The sequence below is a fragment of the Prionailurus bengalensis genome, chromosome D2 (genome assembly GCF_016509475.1).
Source record: "Prionailurus bengalensis isolate Pbe53 chromosome D2, Fcat_Pben_1.1_paternal_pri, whole genome shotgun sequence".
Taxonomy (NCBI): domain Eukaryota; kingdom Metazoa; phylum Chordata; class Mammalia; order Carnivora; family Felidae; genus Prionailurus; species Prionailurus bengalensis.
The window spans coordinates 86,187,467-86,210,201 of NC_057351.1; the positions used below are offsets into that span (position 1 = coordinate 86,187,467).

At 58.7% G+C, this 22,735-nt stretch overlaps 3 protein-coding genes across 3 annotated transcripts in view; 2 read left to right on the forward strand and 1 right to left on the reverse strand.

Annotated features, from left to right (window-relative positions):
• The window catches only part of PPP2R2D (protein phosphatase 2 regulatory subunit Bdelta), a 52,733-nt gene extending 49,013 nt beyond the window's left edge, over window positions 1-3,720 (forward strand). The window contains exon 10 of the mRNA XM_043597900.1: window positions 2,092-3,720. Coding sequence (XP_043453835.1) covers window positions 2,092-2,371 — 280 coding nt within the window. The 3' untranslated portion in view covers window positions 2,372-3,720. The remainder of the gene's footprint in view (window positions 1-2,091) is intronic.
• Window positions 3,721-3,881: 161 nt separating this feature from the next.
• On the forward strand, window positions 3,882-8,874 carry LOC122492642. The gene is made up of 5 exons (XM_043596125.1): window positions 3,882-3,944; window positions 5,006-5,328; window positions 5,441-5,580; window positions 8,261-8,340; window positions 8,461-8,874. The coding sequence occupies exons 1-5, from the start codon at window positions 3,882-3,884 to the stop codon at window positions 8,773-8,775; spliced, it is 921 nt and encodes a 306-aa protein (XP_043452060.1). The 3' UTR covers window positions 8,776-8,874.
• On the reverse strand, window positions 8,421-22,206 carry BNIP3 (BCL2 interacting protein 3). Its single transcript, XM_043597901.1, has 6 exons — window positions 21,846-22,206; window positions 13,705-13,855; window positions 13,040-13,124; window positions 10,939-11,045; window positions 10,715-10,864; window positions 8,421-9,271 (listed from the first exon to the last, which is right to left on the reverse strand). The coding sequence occupies exons 1-6, from the start codon at window positions 21,889-21,891 to the stop codon at window positions 9,226-9,228; spliced, it is 585 nt and encodes a 194-aa protein (XP_043453836.1). The 5' UTR covers window positions 21,892-22,206; the 3' UTR covers window positions 8,421-9,225.
• Between the last annotated feature and the right edge of the window lie 529 nt (window positions 22,207-22,735).

Genomic DNA, 22,735 nt, shown 5'->3' on the forward strand with positions numbered 1-22,735 from the left:
GACAGGAACACTGTTGTCTGTCTGTGACGTTTGCCACTAAAAACGAGTGAAAACCGATGAATTAAAACTACACATATCACATGGGTGATCTCACAAGGATAGTAAGCAAAGAAAGCATACTGTGGAAGAATACGTATGATTTGATGATTTCCGTGTTCTCCAGAACACGCAAGAAGGTATTGATTTTAAGAATACATAACTACTCCAAACGGAAACACTTACAGGAATGCTACTCCTCTTCTGTAATGGTTCCCAGCAGGGGCTCCGGGTGGGAGATCTGTCTGTCTAGAGAGGTACACAGTGGGATTTGACCATGTTAGCAGTGGCTTATGGGTAGGAGGATAGTCGTGTTTTTCTTTATGCCTTTTGGTATATCGGGAATACTGAAAACTGCCTTCAAATTACCGGTTCCCAGGAATACTCAGGGGCTTCCCAGTAAGGTTTCCCTGTTCTCCCGCCCTTGCAGCGCTCCCCCACCTTCTTGCAGGAAGCGTCTCCCGTGGGATGGTGTGACGTGGGGGGGGCACCCACACCCTGCCCGAGACCGTGCTGTCCCGTGACACCTCTTGGCTGTGCTCAGGTTGTCTGGCAAAAATGGACATAGCCACTTACCCCTGAGTCCACTCGGCCACCTGGGGAACAGGAGGACATCTGTCCAGGTGCTCAGGAGGGTTGTCACTCACGTGGTCTGGGTAGTGGGCACACCCACCTCCCCTGCAGGCTTGTGGGTCAGACATTTTAAAGAAATACCGAATCTGTATCAGAGTTGGTCTGCTTTCATTTCTGCCGCATGCCAGTTCTCATCGGTGTCGAGGACAAAACCGCATCCTCCTGAAGAGCTCTTCCTGGTCTCCGTTCCAAGGAATCGCGGCAGACACGCTTGACTTTGAGCAGCGTGGACGGAAGGGCTGCGTCAGCACACTCCCGGCCCAGCCTTCCTTGGACGTGGTCTTGGACACGAGGCTGACCTGGGGAGCGCCCTGGTCTGAGCGGCGCTGGGCCTCTCCCGAGCGCCGCGTGCTCCTGGGCTTAGACCGCGCAGGCTGAGTACGGGTAGTGGAAGGAGCCCTTCTCTGGCCGTCCTGTTTTCCGGGTGCGGCTTTAGATGAGGTGAGGCAGACACTGAGGGATTTGCCTGTGTCGGGGTCAGCCGCTAGCCGTGTCCGAGCCGGGAGACCGCGGGGTCCTCGGAAGAGACTGGGGAGCCACGGGGACCGGGCCGGGTCTGCGGGATCCGCGGGGCGAGGTCTGAACACCCTCCTCATCTGGAGCAGGGCTCGTTCTAAAGCCACGGGCGAAATCCTGGCCACGCTTGTCAGCCATTTTTCTCAGTTTTGTTAAAAAACGGACCAGCAGTTTCTACCAGTATAGCAGGAACATTTTTGACTTCAGAGACCACGGAGGCCTTAGGTATTAATCCCGGAGAGAGAAGAATGTGGGCAGAGCCGCAGCATCTGAGATTCACCCCGAGGTCTTCCCCTTTGTACGCCTGTCGCTTCGCGTGAACGAGCTTCTTGGCGTTAAATGAATTAAAAAGTATTCTTTGATGAGGTGTGTGTGCAGGGACACTGATAGGTCTAGTGTCTACTGAACACAAGTCAGTTTTGTATCACTGACAAAGTGCAGATGTTTGAGACTTGAAAATACCCCGTTGTCCGTAGCTGGGACAGGTGGCCGTGTCGGGTTTTTTTTCCTTTTCTCTTAAAAACGCAGTAACGTGGGGTGTTGGCTGGCTCGGTCGGAGGAGCGTGAGACTCTTGATCTGAGAGTCGTGAACTCAAACCCCACTCCGGGTGAGGAGCTCACTTCAAACAGAACACATCAATGTAATCAAGTGTGGCTGTTTCTTTTCTATTCTGTAACATTTCTTGTCGCGGACGTGATTACGTACGTGAAGTTCAGTAGGCGATTTTCACTGTTTTTCTCTGCCAACCGTTATTTTCACGTCTTGCTTCTGAAACGATCTTGTCAGGTAGGGGAGGGGTGAGGGCAGGTGACCCTCGCCGGGCGTCCAGGGCGCTGGGCCCCCACGTGTGGTAAGGTATCCGTGCCTCGTGCCTGACCAGCACTGCTCTCTCTCGTTGTGCACAGCGCCATCATGACCGGTTCCTACAACAACTTCTTCCGAATGTTCGATCGAAATACACGGAGGGATGTCACGCTGGAAGCTTCCAGGGAGAACAGCAAGCCCCGAGCCAGCTTAAAGCCTCGGAAAGTGTGTACAGGCGGGAAGAGAAAGAAGGACGAGATCAGTGTGGACAGTCTGGACTTCAACAAGAAGATTCTGCACACGGCCTGGCACCCAGCGGAGAACATCATCGCCGTGGCCGCTACCAACAACCTGTACATCTTCCAGGACAAGGTCAACTAGGGAGGCCGGCGCGGGGACTGAGCCTGGCCATTGCCCCAGAGGAGGGACGCCGTCGTCCTCTCCGCGAGGAGCAGTGTGGGCCCCGCTCCCCTCGCGGGCTGGAGGGGCTGCCCGCCTGCGGGGCAAGCCGTGGGCGCCGCTCACGCCCGAAACCTGCCCGGCGCCGCATCGGCGGGCCGTGCTCGATAAAGGCCATTACTCACAATAAATGTATTTATTTAAGTCTGAGCCTTCCTTTCCAGTTTATAGACCAAAAAGTTAACACCGGGAGAAAAGTCTCTCCACGAGCCCCCCCTCCCCCGCCCCCCTCCCTTCACTCTGGGGGACCGCTCCCCACCCGCAGTCCCCTGAGGCCTGGTGGCCCGGCCACGGGCTGGATTCGGCGAGCAGGCTCCGGCCGCTCTCCTCACCCACGCACCTGTGTCTGCCGCCACACCCTCCGGTGTGGCCAGTGAATAAAAGTGACACATTCCGAGAAGTGTTTTTAAGTCTAAGACAAGTATCGGCTTTTTATTTGCTTTCATTGCATATAACGGAATTACGCTCTGGAACGGTTTCGAACCCTCGTCCTTCACTGGCAGGGGGGTGGCACGTGCAGTACCTCAAACTCGGACCTGCCCGGCCCCGAACTTGTGTTCGTTTTCTTTCGTTTCTGTAGAGGTCGGCCAGGTGACGCGCCAGGGGAGGCTGGGGGAGCCCCTCAGAAAGCATTCGAGGGTAGACCGGTGCTGCCGTGCCCACCACACCGGTGTCCAGTGAGCCGCCCCGCCCACGCCGGGGAATGTGACGAGTCCCGGGGGTGGTCCCTTTAGAAGGCGCCGAAACCCTATGCATGCGGGGTCTCAGGGTGCGTTTCGAGCCAGCAGAACGAACAGTTTTAATTCCCACGTGCTGCCACCGCTGCCTGGCTGTATTTTGAAAGTAGGATCTTTGACGCCAGAAATCAGGATTTCCCAGGACAGAAACTATAGAGGGGGGATTGGAACTTACTGGGATTTCACACACGGGCCCAAACCGCAGCATCCTCTGTGCGCCGGGGCGCCGGGTGCACACGCCGCTGTTGAGGGCGTGAGAGCGAATGTTTTGTTAATGAACGTTCTGTTCGTTACCCTGATTTAACGTAACAGCTCCGCTTTAGTTCCCATTCAGTTAGAAGTGGAGAGTTTAAAACAATTCTTACTTGTACATGCGTCGTGGCACAAGTTCCAGACCTGAGACCCAGAGCAGAGTTCTCCAAGTGTTCGTCCGCCACGGTCCTTCGCAAAAAAAAAGCAGTTCTAACAGAATTGTATATATTTGTTCAACTATTTTGACCAAAAAGTTTAATAAATTTTAAATGTTTAACTGGATTTGCATTGTGTGTTCAGACGGCTTTTCCCATTGAGTAGAAATTGAGCCTCTGCGTCGCGGGGGACCCAGCAGAGGGGAAACGCCGGGGCGCGGACCCCGGTGGCGCCCTCTCCGACTCCGGGGTTCCCCGCTTGCTCTCAGGAGCTGGGACCTGTGCGGGATGCACGCTCGAGAGGCGGGCATGTCTCCCCTGCACTGCTTCCTCCTCGACGTGCATTTCCAGGTGAGCCTTTTGTCCCCCCGACGAGGGAAAATCCCTAGTTTTCAGACTTCATTTATTTCGCTCATTTATGTTCTTCATGAAATACGTATTTTCTAAAACGTTCCCCTTTTCTCGTTTACAAATCCAGAAATTGTCTCTGTTCCTCAAAGTCAGTTGTGTGAATTGTTTTCATTCTCAGGGTCCCGTGCTGCTGTTTTCCTAGAAGTTTTCGTGCTCTCCGCAGGCCAGTGACCTGGGTCGGGATGGATAATCTTTATTCATGAGAAATGGAGCTTCTGAAAGTCAGTGTGAGACTCGGCCTGGTTGTCCTGTGTCTGCAGATCACTGGCACTGGTGACGGGACAGCAAGACAAATGCCACGTTTCCACCTGCTGTCCTGAGGAGCTGAGCGGCCCCGCTTCCCCGAACCAGAGGCCCATCCCCAGAGCATCCCTGGTCAGCGCGAGTGGACCGCTCTGACCAGGCTGAGCCGGGCTCTGTTGCTACGTTGCTTTAAGGAGGAAATGTCTGCAAGTCTTGCTCAAGGGGGTCGAGCAGTTTTTTTCTCCCAAACGTGTGCCGTGTCCATAGACCAGCAGCCATTGGCCTCTCCGGGGGAGTGTCCGGGACAGGGTCAGAGCAGTGGGAGCCCCGAGTGAGCAGCTCCCTGGCTCTGCAGGAGAAGGGACAGCAGGTGTCTGTTGTCCGGAGGATGCTGCTCTGCACGGAACCCAGGTCTGAGGCGGGGCCTGGCCCTGGGATCGTGTCGGGGATGTTGAGCGGGGATGGAACGCGCACTTCCGTTAGGACAGGGCTCGGGTGCTCTGCCGGGAGAGTGGAGGGCTTCGGGGAAAGTCTCGTATGAGCCGGTGGGATACCTGACCGGGACCCCGGTCCTTCGGTGTCCGGCGCAGAGAGGGCAGTACTTGTGCCCCGTGGGGGGTCTCCACGCGGCAAGTGCTCGGGGCCAAGTACGGGTGGGGCAGCCCCTGCCCCCACACGCACACCCAGGGCTGTCTCAGGGAGGAGTGGGGTATGGCGCGTGGGCGCTCACCCTGACGGTGGCGGCCCCGTCTTTCTAGGTGCTTGCTGCACACGGGCCCTGCGAACTGGCGGCAGGGGACAGGTGGCCGCCCTGTGGCACGCGGTCACAGGTGGCGGGCTCAGGCGTGTGCGCACTGCCCCTGGGCCCACCCCGCACCCCCGCAGGGCTGGTGACGGCGGGTGAGCGCAGCACACAGGGAACTTTCACACCCGAGCGTGGCCTTGACCTAGGAGCTGTGGCCCTGAGAGAAGGGACTCCCCGGCAGGAGAACGTGCGGAGGGGTCATCTGGGCCCGGGGCTTGTTGGAGTCGTCGGCACCTCATCTGACAGTGCATCCCTCCACTTGGGGTGTGCGCGAAGGTGGGGTCCCACCATTCAGGGTCTAGGGCGGGCAGCGGCCCCAGCGGGTGGGAGGCTGGGTGGCCGCCATCCAGGATCACCTGGCCTGTCCTTCCTGTCCTGCTTCATGCAGCACGGTCCCCGGAACACGGGCCTGCCAGCCGCCAGGATGCCAGCGCTGGGCTAGGACAGCTGCTGTCGACCTCGACCCCCGCGCAGTTGAGGACGTCGTGAGCAACAAACCTGGGATTCCTCTGATAACCAGAGTGTCCGGTAAGTCACGGGAGACCAGTCCGTTCAGAGTGGGCTTTGCAGGTGTGCTCGGTGGGGACAGACCTTCCCAGGCTGCGGATGAACCTCTTAGGCTCTGCAGCCTTTTACCGACACCCTCGGGGCACCACTGACGCTTCTCGCGGGCTCCGCTCCTGGGCCCAGACGTCGCCCGGAGACTGGGAGCCTCGCACACGTGCAGGGGGTGACGTTGAGCATCTCGCGTGCCCGGATGTCTTCTTCGGAGAAATAACCCGTCGTGTTTTCTATCTAACCCGACTGGTGTTACTTAGAGTGTCGGTTCCGCGTCACAGATCTTGGCTCCCGTGTGCTTGGTTTCTGCTCCGTGTTGGCGGCTCCCGTCGGTGTGCACAAGGTTTTTAGTGCAGCCCCACTGGTTTATTTTTGCTTCTGTTGCTTTTGCGAATGGTGTCAAATCCAAAAACCTGTCGCCAAGACCAACGTCAGGGAGCTCACGGCCTGTTTTTGTCTGGCTTCTGGTTTCTGGTCCTAAATCCATTGTTGAGATTTAAGATCTTATTTTTAAATCATCTCTACACCCGGCGTGGGGCTCGAACTCACAACCGTGAGACAGTCAGGCCCCCTGCATCACGTTGTCCGCGGCGGCCCGGGGCGAGTCCTGCCGGCGCTGTCTGCTGGACACGCGGCCCTTTCTCCGGGGTGCGCTGGCGGCCGACCTCGCAGGCGGACGGCCCGTGTGGGGGTTCACCCCGGCTGCAAGGCGTCTTCACGACGCCTTGGTCTCTGTGACCACCGTGGGGGGGGGGGGGGGGGTAGTGGGGCTGTCCCCCACGCCCACTCTGCGGCGTCCGTGGGTCCCGCGGGTGCCTGACCGGGACCCGCAACTCGCAGACCCGTATTTTCCTCCCACCTGTTTGCTGCCGGCGTGGACGAGGGCGCCTGCCCGTCACCGCGCCACCATGCTTGTTTCTTGTCCCGCTTTGGGCCACTGGCACTTCCTTCACCTTGTCTCCCGTGTCCTTTGCCTGTGCCGGCTTCTGAGCCCACTCTCCGGTGTGTGTGTGTTCCGGACCCCACTGCCCCAGAGCCCACTTCTCCCTCGAGCCGTGCTTCACCCCCGTGGCCATTTCAGTTCAGCTCGGGTCATGACCTCACGGCCTCACTTTACCTGTGGCCTGAGGGACCGGATCCGGACCCACCAGCTCGGACCCGCCAGCTGGCAGTGCTCACCGGAGGCCCCGAGCTCGGCTGGAGCTGGGAGACCCCTCCCCCGCATCTATTAGACCTTGAGTTCCATTCACTCTCCGGCCCGCCCTCTTCCTCCGGATCCGTGTCCTCCTCGTTCGCAGCTCCCAACACCTGCCCCACCGCCAGCGTGGCCTCAGGAATCGTCCCATTTCCTGGTTTGCATTCGATTTTGAATCATCTCGGAAACGTTTCCGATGATTGATTTTGGCTTCGCGAGGCACCATGGAGGTGCTGAGTCCGTCCCAGAAAAGGCCTGCACCTTCCTTCCCCTCCACCCCCCCCCATACCTGCTGCCCCCACCTGCTCCTCTGGTGTGGTCACGGGTTTCTTCATAAGGAGCAGGGGCCTCCTTGGCTCATTTTTGCACGAATGATAGCACACCATCGGTTACGCTCTTTTTTCAAATACGTCTTTATTTTGTTCATCAGCCTGCAGTTTGGGCCGTAGTGGGTCCAGCTCTGAACAGGGTCGCCTGGGGCAGCTCGCCCGATGCCCGAGGGCCCGTGTGGTGTCCAAGCCGATCGCCCACACGGCTGGCGCACCCTCTGCGGGGGGGCCTCTCCCGAGACGCGCTGCTAGAAACGGACTTTTACAGGGTGATCCTCAGGGAGGATTCCTAGAACGGGTCGTAGGTCACAGCAACGCGCAGGTGGTTGTCAAGGTGCTGATGGGTTTCCTCCCCGCCCCGCCCCCAAGTGCCCCACCCAGTCTGCAGGTGTCTGGACCAGAAAACTCAGTTAAAAGTGGCAACTGCAGGCTTCTCTCTTTAGACCCAAGACTGTTGGCAGCACGTTAAGTCACCCAGACGCGTAAACTCACTCTTCAGCGAGTAAAGTGAACAGTAACAAGGGCTATTAGCAAAAGCTGTTACTGTGTGCTGCTATCACACCAGAAAGGGAGGACAAGAGAGAGACACCTGCCAATACACACACTCTGGGGAGGGGCCTCCAGAAAGCCCGGTCTCATTCCCGGTGTCACTCAGGGGAAAGCACTTTCCTGACCGCCCTCGGGGGCCTCCAGCCAGATTTGCCCAGGGCTCAGCTAGTGCCACCAAGAGCGGGGCAAAAGTGATGACCCAGAGGGCGACAGGGGAGTCAGCCGTGCTCAAGGGGCACCAACCCTGGAGACGCAGGACCCCGCTCAGCCACGCTGAGTGCAGCCCCCTGGATCAGGCCATTGGCCGCTCGGGACAGAAGCCGCAGAGGGACCAGCCCGTTTCTCCTGACAGACGGGCACCCCCTGCTGTCTGTCACGGGAGTTCGCTCGGCCGGAGCATTTCCACGTGACCGAACCTATCTTCCAGAAGTCGAGCGCCGGGAAGGTTTCCGACCCCGTTCAAGCAGCAGCAATTTCTGCAAATGAGATGGCTGTGAGCTGCTGTACCTGAGGTAATCGTTTAAATATCAACGGAAATTTTAAAAACTCAAAATGTTATTTATTTTTAACACAACAGAACGTAGTGTACGGGTGCAGAACAGATACAGGAGGATCTGTACGGTGCGTCCGAGAGGCCGCCGCCATGCCGTAGGAAAGGTAAAGGGGACAAGGGGACGTACGCCTGGTTCACCCACAAAGCTTTTAGAACACTTTTAAACCACGTGACTACAGTCATCTCGAGGATTTGGCAAAGATTTATTTTTTCTCTATTTCCAGTCTTTTGAAGTAGACACAGGTTTGCTTAGGATGGAGCAGATTCTAAGACACACGAAACCCCAACACCACGGGGAGGAGCAGATCCAGCAATCCAGAGTGAGTGGAGAGGAGGACACGGACAGGGTCCCTGGGCAGGAGGCGAGCGTCCAAGGTGGCCACCCAGACGGAAGTCCCCCCCCACCCCCGCAGGGACGCACGGCTTCGTGTCCCAACAGTACAGCGGAACCTGCATTTGTTCCGGGATTCTACGGCGTGATAAAGAACTCTGCGTTAAGAGAGTTAAATGTCTTTAGGAGACAACCTGCATCCACTTGAATGTAGTCTTTCCTATAATAGTGCGAATATAAGGCCACAATATTTACTCGGGATAAACCCCTCATGTAGTCATTTTAATAAACGTTCATTCTTTGCAAATATAAAGTATTTTAACTGAATAACTGGTTACAGATAATCTGCCAGAATACTACATACATCGTATCTAGCATGTTAAAATTATTTACTTACTTATAATATCCAAAGAGAATTTACTACCAAATTATTACAGCAGATGTTAACCAACACGACATGCGCACTAACTGATCCCACGGATACGATTACGGGTTAGCCTGGTTCTTCTCTCTTTTCTTTCATCTCACTAAAGGCGGAAACGCAGCGTTTACAGAACCAAGTGGTGCAGCTTCCTGGGGTCGGGACAGGCCTCCGTCGGTGCTGCCGCGGCCCCCACGGCGATCCGGCCGCGGGGAAAAGCCGGGCTCTGATTCTTCATCAGAAGGTGCTGGTGGAGGTGGTCAGACGCCTTCCGATGTAGATCCTTCAGAGAGAGCAACGAGCAGTGAGGCGGGCGCACCGCTCACGGCCTGGCAGGGGCAGCGGATGCAAGGGGACAGCCTATTTGCCACCCAGTCCTAAGAACTTTGTGAGGAGCATCTGCAACCTTATCAAACGCGTAGTGATTTGTCATAGTATTTTGTAATCGCGTTTAGAGATCCAGCTGTGTTCTAAGTACAGAGGAGGCCACAAAGCAAGCAGAGATGCTCTCACGACACAACGGCCATGGCGCTTCTTTCGAAGCGGACCCGGCGGCTTCGCCGTGGGTTCGCGTCCGCCAGCCTCACCAGGGTGGTCCCCGAGCAACAAAGCGCTGCCCTCAGGCGGTCCAGGCCGGGGGCGAGAGCGGGGCCCGGACAGCAGCACGCGGGTCAGGCTCGGACTGACCGAGAGGGGGGCAGAAATAAAGGGGCCGGCGGGCCCAGCAGAAGAGCTCAGGCGCGAGCCCACCCATCCTCAGGGGAGCCGCCTCGGGGGGACCAGAGACGGACTTAGTCCCGAGGGCCAGCAAGCTCTGCCCGTTGGGCGCCAGCTGCAGACATCAGCCCTGAAATGGAGGCCCAGACCAGGCGTTTAAGCAGCGGCCATCTGACTCGCTAGCTGTGGAGAACAGTCCAGAGCTGGACTCGGGGGAAGCTCTGGCCAGAACACAGCCGTGCCGGAGACCGAGCCCCGGGCAGCGAGGGGGACGGGGTCCGGCCCCTGGGGAAGCCACTTCCCAGGCGGAAGTAGGGTCTGAGCCTCGGAAGGGAGGGCGGGGCGGGCAGCTCTGCCCTCCCCCCCCCCCCAACCTCCACGGCTGCTGGGCCGGCCAGAAAGCTCCCACCTGCCCCCAAACTTGGAAGGGCCCGAGGCTCGGGTTCCCCGTCCACGGGGCTCAGGAAGCCGAGGGTGCTGTGCGTCAGCGGCTCGGTCATCCTGGCTTCCTCTCCCCGGACCCGAGCCCTCCGGCCAGGGGGTGCCGGCCTCAATCAGAAGCCCATCTTGACCACGCGGACCGTCCCACAAGCTACAACCGCAGCGGGATGAGGCGCGCCCGGGCTCGTGAGACCACCACCCACCCGCACAGAGGCTGGGACCACACCGGGCAAGCGGCACCAGACGACAGGGGGCGCGAAGGCCCGTTTCCCTGGCTCTGCCAAGCCAGGCCGCCACACGCCTGCGCGTGGGAGGCATGGCCCGGGACGACACAGGACACGGGGCCATCCGTGCTGACGAGCCAGACGCCACGAAAGCACCGGGCGGGACGAGCCTCTGCTGTCAGGGCTCAGTCGGGGGGCCATCCCCGCGGTGGGGCCGGGAGGTGAGGCAGGGGCACCTCCAGGGTCTCAGACCAGGGTCCGAGTCCCGTGCCTGGCCACACGCAGGTCGCGTGAGCTGACTGGGACCCGGTTCCCCGGGGGCAGCCTCGCGCGGCCTCACTCACCCCAGCCCGATGGCCAGCAGGTGCGAGAGCAGCAGGGACGGGAGAAAGACCTTCAGGAACTCCGCCGAGAAGAGGCCCCCCTTCTTCATCACGCTCGTGTTCCGCATGCTGAGCGTGGCCGTGCGCTTCGGGTGCTTGAAGAGGAGCTCCCTGGGGGGACACACGCGAGTTGAGCGGCCGCGCTCCGGGTCCACCGAGACCCCCGCGACACCGAGGACACTCACTTGGGGGGGATGTTCTCCGGCCGACTGGACCAGTCCCATATCCAGTCGGAGTTTTTCTTCAAGATGCTCTCGACTTCTTTCCTCCTCTCGATATAATCTTCCTCGGACTGCGACAGAGTCGACATGAACAGTGTGTCAGCCCCTCACGGCCCCGCCACGGAATGCCGCCGTCCACCCACGCGCCGTCACGCAGGCCGGGCTTGGAGGCCCACGGCCGGGTGGTGGGTGGACGGCAGGTTGGGGGGCTCGCTTCTGGGACAGACGCCGAGGCTGCAAACACTGTCCCAAGGAAGCCACGTGAAGTGAGGACAGAGGACAAAGGGGCCGCACAAAGATGCCGACCACGGGGCTGGTTGTGAGACAAGCAAATAAAAACCATCTAAAACCCAAAACAAGCTCTGAAGGGCACAGCGCCCCTTGATCAAGTTTAAAAGAACGATTTTGTGTTCAGTGGGAGTGAAAAACCCAAAAACATACCTGCACCTGTGATTTCAAGCTACATCTTAAAATCCGTAAGACAAGACACTGATCACAGGGGACTAGAGAGCAGGACCACAGAGAGTTTTCTTTTTTGCATTTCAGAAGCTCTACTTGGGGCACCTGGGGGGGCTCAGTTGGCTAAGCGTAAAGCTCTTGATTTTGGCTCAGGTCATGATCTCACGGTTCGGTTCGTGAATTTGAGCCCTGAGTCGGACTCCCTGCTGACAGTGTGGAGCCTGTTTGGGATTCTCTCTCTCTCTCTCTCTCTCTCTCTCTCTCTCTCTCTTAGCCCCTCCCTGGCATGCTCCCTCTCATCAAAATAAATAAAACTTAAAAAAAATAAAAATAAAACCTCTGTCTATACCTTAGTATATCCTGTAATTCCTCCTTTAAAATCTGAAAAACCACTAAAAACTTTGGAAATACTGTAGAATGCATCAGCAAAACAAACCAGCTGCCTGGGGGCACCGTCAGGATTCCCCGGGGGACCAGGGACAGTCCTGGAAGAGCCTAGGTGGGAGGGAGGCCCTGAGGGGAGACCCCACAGGATCAAGTGACTCAGTGGTACTTCCAAGACCTTGCTTCCTAAGAGACTTTGAAATAAATATGGGAAAGGAAGTCAATTGTTCGTGTTTTGTAATTACCGAGAACACCCAAAGAAAACACTTCCTGGAGGGGCGCCTGGGTGGCTCCGTCGGTTATGCATCCGACTGCGGCTCAGGTCATGATCTCGTGGTTCGAGAATTCAAGTCCTGTGTCAGGCTCTGTGCTGTCAGCTCGGAGCCTGGAGCCCGCTTTGGATTCTGCGTCTCCCTCTCTCTGCCCCCTCCCTGCTCATGCTGTCTCTCCCTCTCTCAAAAAGAAGATAAAACGTTAAAAAAAAACAAAACACTTTCTGCGCATTCCAACATACGCAGGTGCAGCACAGGAGAGGGAGTGGGGGGTTGGGGGGGACTGGAGAAGCCCCACAGCACGAGGGCCTGACGCTCTCAGACTGGAGCCCCCACGACACAACCGAAGCACCTGGCGAGTAAGACCCATTAACTACTTGAGCAAATGTTAAAAAAGTGAGCTCAGACGGAAGTAACTGGCCTGTGTGCTCCTCCCATGAATTATGCCAACAACAGTCAGCACGGCCTAAGGCATCGTTTCTGGAAGGGTCTACAGCATCCATTGAGGAAGGGGTGTCAGCGTCACGATGGTAGGGGGCCACAAAAGGCTCTGTGGATAACGCCGGGCTCTCCCAAAGAGCGGACCCTGGCACACGCGCTCACCATCCGACGACAGCCAAGGCCACCCGCTCCCCGGCTCCCAGCCACCCTTCCAACTGGCCACACAGGCCCCTGTCCAGGCTGCAGGCCCAGGACAACCCACCTCCCTCCCGCGTGTCCTCAGGACAGCACGGGAGGGCAGCAGAGGCCCCCTACCTGACCTGAGCCGCACTTCTCTGGCCCGCTGGGTGTGAGGCCCGAGCGGTGGCTGTCGCTGCCCCCACCCCTGGCTTTACAAAAAGGCAAGAGACCCCCTAAGAACACCAGAGCCTCCCCTCCTCAGCTCCACTGGACAGGCTTACCATACAAACGTCAAAACGGCACCCGGCGCGCAGCCCGCTCCGGCCTACCTGAGAGCTGTTCTTTTCTCCCACGCTGTGGGCGTCTATCTCCGAAGCTCGGTTCGTATCTTGCGGAGTCTGTGAGCGAGGCGGGCTTGGTAGTGACGCACGCGAGAATGGGGAAAGAGCGAGGCGGGCACGTTATTCCCGTCCCGACAAACGAAGCACCCGGCGGCCCGGGGCCACCTCCCGAGACAGGAAGCGCTGGCACCAGGCCAGCGCCAGACCGTGCGGCCTCCTCGTCAGTGGAGCGGCGCAGGCAGCGGGGAGCCAGGCCCGGGGGTGGACCCGACGCGGCCCGCAGGCTCGCTCTGCGTGGCTTGGTGCTCTGCTACAGGCCTGCGAGCACCTGAGCTTTGGTTTCTGACCAGGCTACGCTGCCCCAACTCACCGGCAGTGCTGACGCCCAGCAGCTCGTGGTGACCCAGATGACAAAGCCGGGACCCACGGGGAGCAGAGGCCGGGGGACCAGGTGTGGACCCCTTTACTGTGGTCCCTCCACGGACCAGGCCCCATCCCTCCTGCCAGAGGGCGAGGGTCCCTCTAAGGAGGGACGGAGAGGGGGAGGGCCGCTCCTGAACGTGCGCCGAGCTCAGGTTCAAGCAGCACTTACCACCGTGACCGCTCGAGCACTGGGCCGTCAGCACCGGATGCGCGTGCGTACTTACACCCACCTGTCACAGTGAGAACTCTTGGAGCTACTCCGTCCAGATTCGTGCTGGGCGTCCAGCAGGATTTTTTCCAGGTCGCCGTTATAAATGGAAGCAGAGGCTGGAATGCTGCTCCCATTCCCATTATTGCTGAAATGCAATTCCACCCAGGAGCCTGCCGGAGACAAAAAAGGACACAGCTTGGATTTTCTACCTACGGTGGAGGCAGCCACCCTCCCAGCCCTGACTCTTGGGACACGCAGCCATCTCCTTGAAGCTACAAATACCCGCCCGGTGGCACCTGCACAGGTGTCCGGTGACCTGCTGGGCCAGCAGGGACCACCGACTGGGATGCTTTCAACTCAGTTTTCAGAAAAGGGTATCAACAGCATCTGAAGAGATTTCAATTGTTTTGAAGGTTTAAACTCTCTCGCGTGCTTATTTCCACACCAGCTGCACATTCTGGCCCTGACGCCTCCCGACACTGGCTCCTGACCGCTGCTCTATGCTCCCGTCTGTCAGAAGCCGGATGAACGTGTCTAGGACGAAGGTAATTTCTCACTAAACGTGATTAACCAGAGCAAAGCATCCCATGGATTCAAGCTACCCAAGCTGTTACCAGAAGGAAGTCTACATCCTTAAACTTACTAAAAATTGACATCCGTTACATACATCCCAAGCTGCTTCTAGCCAGATTTTGTGGCTTCAGAGAGCTGTCTCAGCACCGGACCCTCCGCACCGAATACCCCCGGCAGCCACAGCCTGCAGGGCAAGGCACTACCTTCTGCCAGGCTTGCTCTCCCACGGGCCCACCGGCTGAGTTCCTGGGATAAACTCAGTCCAATCTAAACCCCTGCACGGGCTGTGGGCAAAGGACCAGATGGAGCCCCCACCCCCAGAGGGAGCCTGCCTGTCGGAAGAGGCGTCTCCACGGACACGGCGTCCACCCTGCAGCCTCGTGCTGGGCAGGGACAGGCTGGGGCGGGGCTGTGGGTGGTGCACGTGCACGTCTGGGGAATCAAGCAGGCGGGAGAGCTCGAGAACAGTCCCGGCCCATCCCACAACGGGGGACGTGACCCCCAGTCGTCCTGAGCGCACTGCAAGCAGCGGGCTCGGCGCAGGCTTGGGGGGGGGGGGGGGGCGCCGGGCCAGGGCCCAATGGCACCACCTGGGGGCTGGACGCGGGGGCCACTAAGTGCTGGTGGACACGTGCACGTGCTTGGGCCCGCCGCTGCGGCTGCGCCACAGGCTGGGGGTTCTGTTGGATCCGTGGCCCGTTCGGGTGGGGGACGGCAGCCATCGGTGCTTCCGGAACTGCCCATCGCTCACGGAGTCCCCGCTCTCGCGTCCATCGGATGCAGACCTACGAGCGGACGGCTGGCGAGGAGCGCGTGCGCCATCAGGGTTATCGGGAGACACCTGCCCCGACACAGCTGCGCCAACACGCAGTCCTCCCGAGAAAGCAGAGCATCTGCTGCTGCCCGCTTGGCGCAGCCAGTCTTCCCAGGTGGCCCTTCTGTGATGGCGTCGTCTCACGTGGTTTTACATTTCTCGGATTTCTTTTTTTTTAACATTTATTTTTGAGAGACAGAGACAGAGCATGAGCAGGGGAGGGGCAGAGAGGGAGACACAGAATCCGAAGCGGGCTCTCTGAGCTGTCAGCACAGAGCCCGACACCGGGCTCGAACTCACAGACCGTGAGATGGTGACCTCAGCTGAAGTCGGACACTCAACTGACTGAGCCACCCAGGTGCCCCCGCTTTTTTTTTTTTAAGCGTTTATTCTGAGAGAGCACGAGCACGCGCAGGGGAGAAGCAGAGAGGAGGAGACAGAGAATCCCCAGCAGGCTCCACGCTATAGGCACAGAGGCCAACGTGGGGCTGGAACTCACGAATCGTGAGATCATGACCTGAGCCAAAATCAAGCGTCGGCTGATGTTCAACCGGCAGAGCCACCCAGGAGCCCGTGTTTCTCTCATCTCTAACGAAATCGGCCGGATTTTCACGTTCGCCGGCCACGGATGACACCCTTTTACATCGGCTGTTCAAAAATCTCTTCCTCTGCCTGTAAGAGTTCCACATTCAAGACACAAGCCTTTCTTATCGGAACGTGTGACAAGGAACTTCCCTGTGGCTTGCCTTCTTGCGCTAACGTCTTGTTCTGACGGATACAAGTTTTTTATCTTAATTCAGCCAAATAGTCAATCTCTTCCTACTCTGAGGTCCTGAAGATCTGTGTCCTGGGGACTGTCGTGCAGACGTGGGTTTCCTGAGCCTGGCTGGAATCTGTGCACACGCTCAGTCTGGTGCAGACATTCAGCCGCCCGCGCTCCCCACTGCCGGGCTGCCTCCTGTCAGAGATCAAGCTGGCAATGTGCACAGGTCTGTTTCCGAGCCCGACAGGCTCTCTATTCTGTGTCACGGGTCCGTGTATCTCAGGCGCCAGCTACTTGTCAAGGCTGCCCCGGCAGCACGCGGAGGACGGGGGCTGGGACAGGGTGGAGGCAGGCTGCAAAAGACAACGTGCGGGTACCAGAAAGACACCGGGGGCCGTGTCATACCTCCTCTAACTGCACTACGAGGACCATCGCCCCACGTGGCCCCACACCGTGCAGTCGGGGGGACGGTGGACCGGAGGCACCAGCAGACGGCCAGCCGTCCGGCCAGCTGGCATCTCTGAGTCCTAGCCTACCCTCAGTAAGCTGCTTGTACCACAGGTCACATTCATCAGAAAAAAGCAAATCAAAGACGCTGCCACAAAGCTCACAGCCTCCCAGTCTGCTAACACGATCGTCACACACGTTTCCCAGTGACTGTCTCCAGCTGCAGGAGCGCATCATGAATGCACAAGCCAGCGTCCGGCTAGGAGCCCAGGCCACGGGCCACCACGTGTCAGCAGAAGCTACAGTGACTTCAGAGCATCCTACACACCTCCCATCCCAAGACCGCACATCTGACGTTTCCATCTGGGCTGCCGACCGGGTTTCCAAGAGCTCTGGTGCCTGAGTCTAAGGGGTGTGGGGTCTCTTCATGATGTCACTTCCAACTTGGAATGTGTTGGGGGGGGGGTCTCCAATTGGCTGTCCGATGACTCATTTCCAGTGTGACCCCCTGGAGCCAGCGAGGCCCCACACGGTCCGCCTCACAAGACTGCCTGCGGCTGACAGCGGCTGCAAACAGGGCATCCAGGCTGCTCGCGCTTCTGCCCGCAGACGACAAATGCAGGGGCTCCTACAAGACCTGCCCCGGGTCCAGTCCTTCCCTAGAACTCACAGGACCTAGGAAAACACCTTACTTACCCGCTTATTACAAAGGACACAACTCAGGGACAGCCAAGTACATACACACACACACACACACACACACACACACACACACACACACACAGGACAGGGTACGAGGACCAGGGGCGGGGGGGGGGGGGAGCTCCTGCACCTCAGCATGTGCGCCAGTGAAACTCCCTGAAGCTCGTCGTATGAAGGTTTCCTAACCAACCTCCAGCCACTCCTGTCCCCGGAAGGGGGCAGGCGCTGAGAGCCTGCCCTCTAGTCTCAGGTTTGTCTCTCCCCTCACTCCCCCATGCAAAGGCCACTTAGGTCCCTGCTAAGTCACCTCATTAGCAGACTCCGTGTGTCCCAACAGGGCTCCTCAATACACTACTGTCACTCAAGAAATCCCAAGGGCTTTTGGAGCTCAGTGCCAAGATGCAAGGAAAAAGACCCCAAACATATGCTTTCTTAAACAGATATTACTGGGCTGCCTGGCTGGCTCAGCCTGAAGAGCGTGTGGCTTGATCTTGGGGTCACAAGTTCAAACCCCATGTTGGGTACAGAGATTACTTAAAAATAAAATCTTAAAAAATAATAAAAATAAAAAATAAACGGAGACAAAACTGACATGTAACACTATTAAATGTAAGTGTATATCTATTTTTTTGTTACATTACAAGGATCAACTCAAGACCCAATGAGACCAGCCCATGCTTTTTAAAATCATGTCATAAAAAAAAATCCTAAGCATCCCGAGGGAAAAAAAAAAAATCCCATTCTGGATTCTCTACAGCAAAAGCTTTGGGTCCAAAAGCTGTTTTCCAAGAATGATTTACTAGGAAGAGAGTTTTATTATTAACCTGCGCAACTGGGCAGGAAGCACACTTCCTGGCAAGGGAAAACCGGGCTTGCTATCCGCCCACCCACGTCACGCACCCGCTAAGGTCCCTCATCTTTTCCAGCAGGAAAGATGGGGATAACGTGTCTTCACCACCTCAGAAAGCTTCCTCAATCACAAACAACAAACCAAGTCACCAGCCACAGTTAGCCCTCACGAGGAAACAGGCGGGGGTGCTGCTGGTCCAAGGCAGGCCCCCCACTCCCCGCCACATATGCTCCACACTAACGGGGACACAGCCCAGCTCACACCTCGGAACAAGCCAGAGATGAAGCACCAGCCACACCTCCTGCCTCCACTGTGCCATGTGACAGCCCACAGGGAACCCCCAGCACATCCCGTTTCCCTCCGGCCCTGATCTGGGCAGCAGGTCTCAGCCCTAGAGACGGAGAGGCCGTGTTCTCTCCCGCTCTCCAGAAGCCTCGCTGGCGCTCTGCAAACTCCGAGCTGGAATGCGGAGGCAGAACCCCAGCATGGATGTATTTTGGAAAAGCTGTAACAGGATTTGGGCAGCCAGGGTTGAGAAGGACTGGTCAGGGGGGTGGCAGGCGTCCTAATAACCTGTGAGACGGCAGGACAGACAGAAAACAGAACCAAGGACGTTTGAGAAGGCGCACCTCCCAGAGGGAGAGCGGCCACTAAGCCTCGAGGAACTCGCTCCCTCCTCAGAGGGCTTCCTCCCTGGGAAAACTGCACGTTCTAAAAACTTCTGTAAGCACAGCCATTTTTGTGAGTGAGTAAACAGAACAGTAAGTAAATAAATGCATGCACGCCTCTCAAGTTAGGTGGGCAGAATGAGAGACTTGATTTGACCTAGGACTCCTGAAAACTCGGGATCCTGTCTGCACTGTCCCCCCGGGCTCCCAGCAGCCCCCGGGTCACTTCACCGGGAGCCTGACTCTTCCTATACTTGTGCTCACCTGCCTGATTTTCTGCCCCGCCTCGGGCCTCTCAGTGACCATCTGTGAGTTGGGCGAGAACCTACACGTCTGAAACCTGCACTCTCAAACCTGCACAATTCCGGGGCGCCTGGGTGGCTCAGTCGGTTGAGCGTCCGACTTCGGCCCAGGTCATGATCTCGCCGTCCGTGGGTTCGAGCCCCGCATCAGGCTCTGTGCTGACAGCTCGGAGCCTGGAGCCTGTTTCAGGTTCTGTGTCTCCCTCTCTCTCTGACCCTCCCCTGTTCATGCTCTGTCTGTCTCAAAAACAAATAAACGTTAAAAAAAATTTTTTTTTTTAATTAAAAAAAACTGCACAATTCTACTAGAATTTCCATGCCAAAGAAACCCCATTTTTCTCTTCGGACACCTCTGCCCAGAGCGGGCTGGCTGTGACAGCAGCGTCATCTGACTGGCTGCAGGAAGCAAGTGGGGGGGAGCATCTCAGAGCAAACTGGTGAGCACCTTACTAAACCCATGCACTCGTCAACAGTCGGCCTGGGATTCAGGGGTCCTCGTGGGAAGTCAGCCATGCCACCGCCTCCCATCCTACTACCCACCGCCCTCCCGCACGGTAGCACTTGCACATCTAAGTGGGGACAAGAAAGGCAGATCGGGATCTTGCTGAAACTAGAATGGACCAGGGGGCACCAGGGAACAACCAATCAGCTCTCAAGGAAAGCGCTGCCTCTGTCTGTAGGGCGGGCTGAAGGAGGCTGGCTCCGCTCGCTCGGGCTCAGAGAGAAACAAGAGGTCATCAGCCCAGAACCCAGAGGGGCACGCGCCGCCTCAGACGGGAGCCGTGCCCGGATTCACATTTCCCAGGGCAGCCGGGCAGCACCACGTGATGTGACGCAAGTAACCCCACCCACACCCGGCAGATAGTGAGCGAGTGCCCAGCAGCACGTACACGCAAGAGAACCGCCCAAAGAGTCCTAAACGTGAATTTCCACTCAGTGTGTAAACATCTTTTTATAGAATAAGCAAAACAGAAAAACAAAGCTTTTAACTCAGAAGCTGGCAATTTTGCACTGCCAATGACTCAGCACTTTGGGGTCAGTCGACGGAGGGCCATCTGAGCCCCCTTGGAACACTCAGAACAAGGCCCATAAGAAAGACACACGATGTTGCAAAGTAAGTAGCTTGACAATGAGAAAAAGGATGATCCCAAGGCAGAGAATTTATAACTTACAGGAGAAAAGGCAGAGAACCTTTAAACCCTTAATCCCTTTGTCGATTTCAAAGAACTAGTCAATGTCGAATTTTAAAGAGATTACAGGATTTTAAAAATGGCTTGCAGTTTTTAAGTGCACGTTACACGTGGTATTAGACTCAGTCTCGCCTAGTCAGATCCTGTTGTAAGGGACAAGAATTAGCTCACCAGATTTCTCTGAACGTGAGGATTTCGACAATCTTAACGAAGCTTAAACATTCATTCTCGAAGGTTTGAACAGCCCTCCCCAAAGCTTATTTACAGGCTCACTCAGATTAGTGAACTTTCGCTTCAGAGAACACAAAGGTCAGGGCCACCGGGTTTCTCCTGGGCCCCCAGGGGCCCAGAGAACAAGGGCTGCACCGCAGCTCTACTGAGGCAAGACCCAGGAGGCGGCTCTCAAGGCTGCCTTTCACTTAGCTGTGTGGGTGGGCAATGCCCAGCAACCCTGGGAGCCCTGGCTCCCCAAAATGCAAAAGGACAGTCAGTGGAGACCCAGAAACAACAGGCACACCAGCAAGGCTGGAGGCACGTGTCTGCCCCGGAGCACTGCCTGGTCTGGAACCGCGTGCTGGCCGGGAACAGTGATTTTTTTTGTCCCACAAATCAATCCTGAGCTTTGGTTTGCAATGAACCTTCTAGTACAAATGGAACCCCAACTTAAAAAGCAAAAAACACTTACATGCTTATACCATTTATTAAGCTGTTTATCTTACACTAAGAAGAGTGGCCGGTGGACCTGAGCCCTGTATCAACAGTAACCCCTTCGTCCTCTCCTGCCTCCCGAGTAAGTCCCAACAGTCACCACGGGCAGAACTAGTAATGCCTTAAGTCTAAAGCCCACAATCCAACTAGAACCACCTTGGGCATCTGCTCGCTAAAATCAACGCCGGAGTAGGGAATACGTGATAAAACGCGCCTTTACCAAGCTATGCGGACTCAGGGAGCTGTGACTTCAGGGCGGGATTCCCAGTCGCCTGAGCGGTGTTTAAGCTTGTTAGGGGTATCCAATCTGTCCCCTGTCCCGCCAGTGCCCCGCCAGCCCCCCGTCCTGGCCCCGCCAGTCCCGAGCCGCCCCCAGCCCCTGCCCCGCCAATCCCCGGCCCCGCCAGCCTCCGGCCGTCCTCTGCCCCGCCAGTCCCCCGCCACCCCTGGCCTCGTCCCCGGCCCCGCCAGCCCCCGGCCGCCCTCGGCCCGCCAGTCCTCCGCCAGCTCCCTGTCCCGGCCCCGCCAGTCCCCGGCCGCCGCCGGCCTCTGCCCCACCAATCCCCCGCCAGCCCCCTGTCCCGGCCCCGCCAGTCCCCGGCCGCCGCCGGCCTCTGCCCCACCAATCCCCCGCCAGCCCCCTGTCCCGGCCCCGCCAGTCCCCGGCCGCCGCCGGCCTCTGCCCCACCAATCCCCCGCCAGCCCCCTGTCCCGGCCCCGCCAGTCCCCGGCCGCCCCCGGCCGCTGCCCCACCAATCCCCCGCCAGCCCCCTGTCCCGGCCCCGCCAGTCCCCGGCCCCGCCAGCCCCCGGCCGTCCTCTGCCCCGCCAGCCCCCCGCCACCCCCGGCTCCTTCCCCGCCAGTCCCCGGCCCCGTCAGCCCCCCGCCAGCCCCGGCCCCTTCCCCGCCAGGCCCCACCACCCCCGGCCCCTGCCCCGCCAGCCCCCCGCCACCCCCGGCCCCTTCCCCGCCAGTCCCCTGCCGCCCGTCCCCCGCCGCCCTCTGTCCTGGCCCCGCCAGTCCCCCGCCCCAGCCCCGCCAGCCCCCGGTCGCCCCCTGAACTACCCCAACCCGCGCCCGGCCCTGCCAGCCCCGCACCCACCAGTCCCCGGCGCGGGTCGTGCCCGGCTCCCACGGCCTCACCCTGCAAGTTCTCCTCCTGCAGTCCGGGAGTCCCGCTCTGAGACATGGCGCCTAAGCGACGGCGCTGCGACCGCGAGTCGGGGTCGGGGCCGGGTGGGCGCCGGACGCTCCGAGGAGAGCGGGCAGGGGACCGATACTCGTGTGCGAGGCCCAGCAGAGCGCGTAGCCTCGACCCCGGACCCCGACCAACTGACGCGCGCCGGCCGACGCACAACAGATAAGCGCCGGATAAGCCGCGGCGACGCCAATTGGCCGCGGGGAGGGGCCTGCGCGTGCGCGAGAACGCGGGACGCGTGCGGCGCGTGCGACGCGTGCGCGGGGCGGGTTGCGGCCGCGCCTAAGCAGCTCAGCGCGCGTGCGCGGAACGGGTACTGAAGGGCGGGGCGCGCGCGCGTGAGGCGGGGGTTCCGAGGCCCGGGACACGCGTGCGCAGGCGCGGCGAGGGACGGGACTGACGCTGCGTGGTGGTCGCGGGCGGGGCGCCGGCTGGGAAACCGCGATCCCCTCTGCTAAGACCCGCCACCGAGGGATCTGCGGGAAGGCAGATGCGCTGGTCACCACCGTCGGGGCGGAGCTGGCCCGCCCTCACCTGAACGACCACCCACACCCAGACCCTCACCTGCAGAGACCCTCACCTGCAGAGACCCCCACATCCGACCCTCCCCCGAGCCGTCAGTCAGAAAGCCAGGCTGCCACAAGTGACACTTCTAGGAAGTCGAACCAGTAACTGTAGCAACTGGTCCAGGAGGCCGCACAGCAACCCCTGTAACGATGACCCGGAAGGGCCAGCACCTGATCAGTCACCGAGGGCCTCCCCACTTCCTGTCCCTGCCTCCGACTCAGGACTCACCAGGGCAAGCCCGAGTGCTCCCCAGCCATCGACGGCGACC

Excerpts from the sequence above, each read along its gene's own strand:
- LOC122492642 (XM_043596125.1), top strand. The coding sequence starts at position 3,882 with ATGCACGCTCGAGAGGCGGGCATGTCTCCCCTGCACTGCTTCCTCCTC. Across the intron at positions 5,329-5,440 it reads CACTTGGGGTGTGCGCGAAG|CACGGTCCCCGGAACACGGG; the intron begins GTGGGGTCCCAC and ends TGCTTCATGCAG. Across the intron at positions 5,581-8,260 it reads TCTGATAACCAGAGTGTCCG|AACGTAGTGTACGGGTGCAG; the intron begins GTAAGTCACGGG and ends TTAACACAACAG.
- BNIP3 (XM_043597901.1), bottom strand. The coding sequence starts at position 21,891 with ATGTCTCAGAGCGGGACTCCCGGACTGCAGGAGGAGAACTTGCAGG. Across the intron at positions 13,125-13,704 it reads AAGAGTTCTCACTGTGACAG|CCCGCCTCGCTCACAGACTC; the intron begins GTGGGTGTAAGT and ends GTCACTACCAAG. Across the intron at positions 10,865-10,938 it reads CCGGAGAACATCCCCCCCAA|GGAGCTCCTCTTCAAGCACC; the intron begins GTGAGTGTCCTC and ends GTGTCCCCCCAG.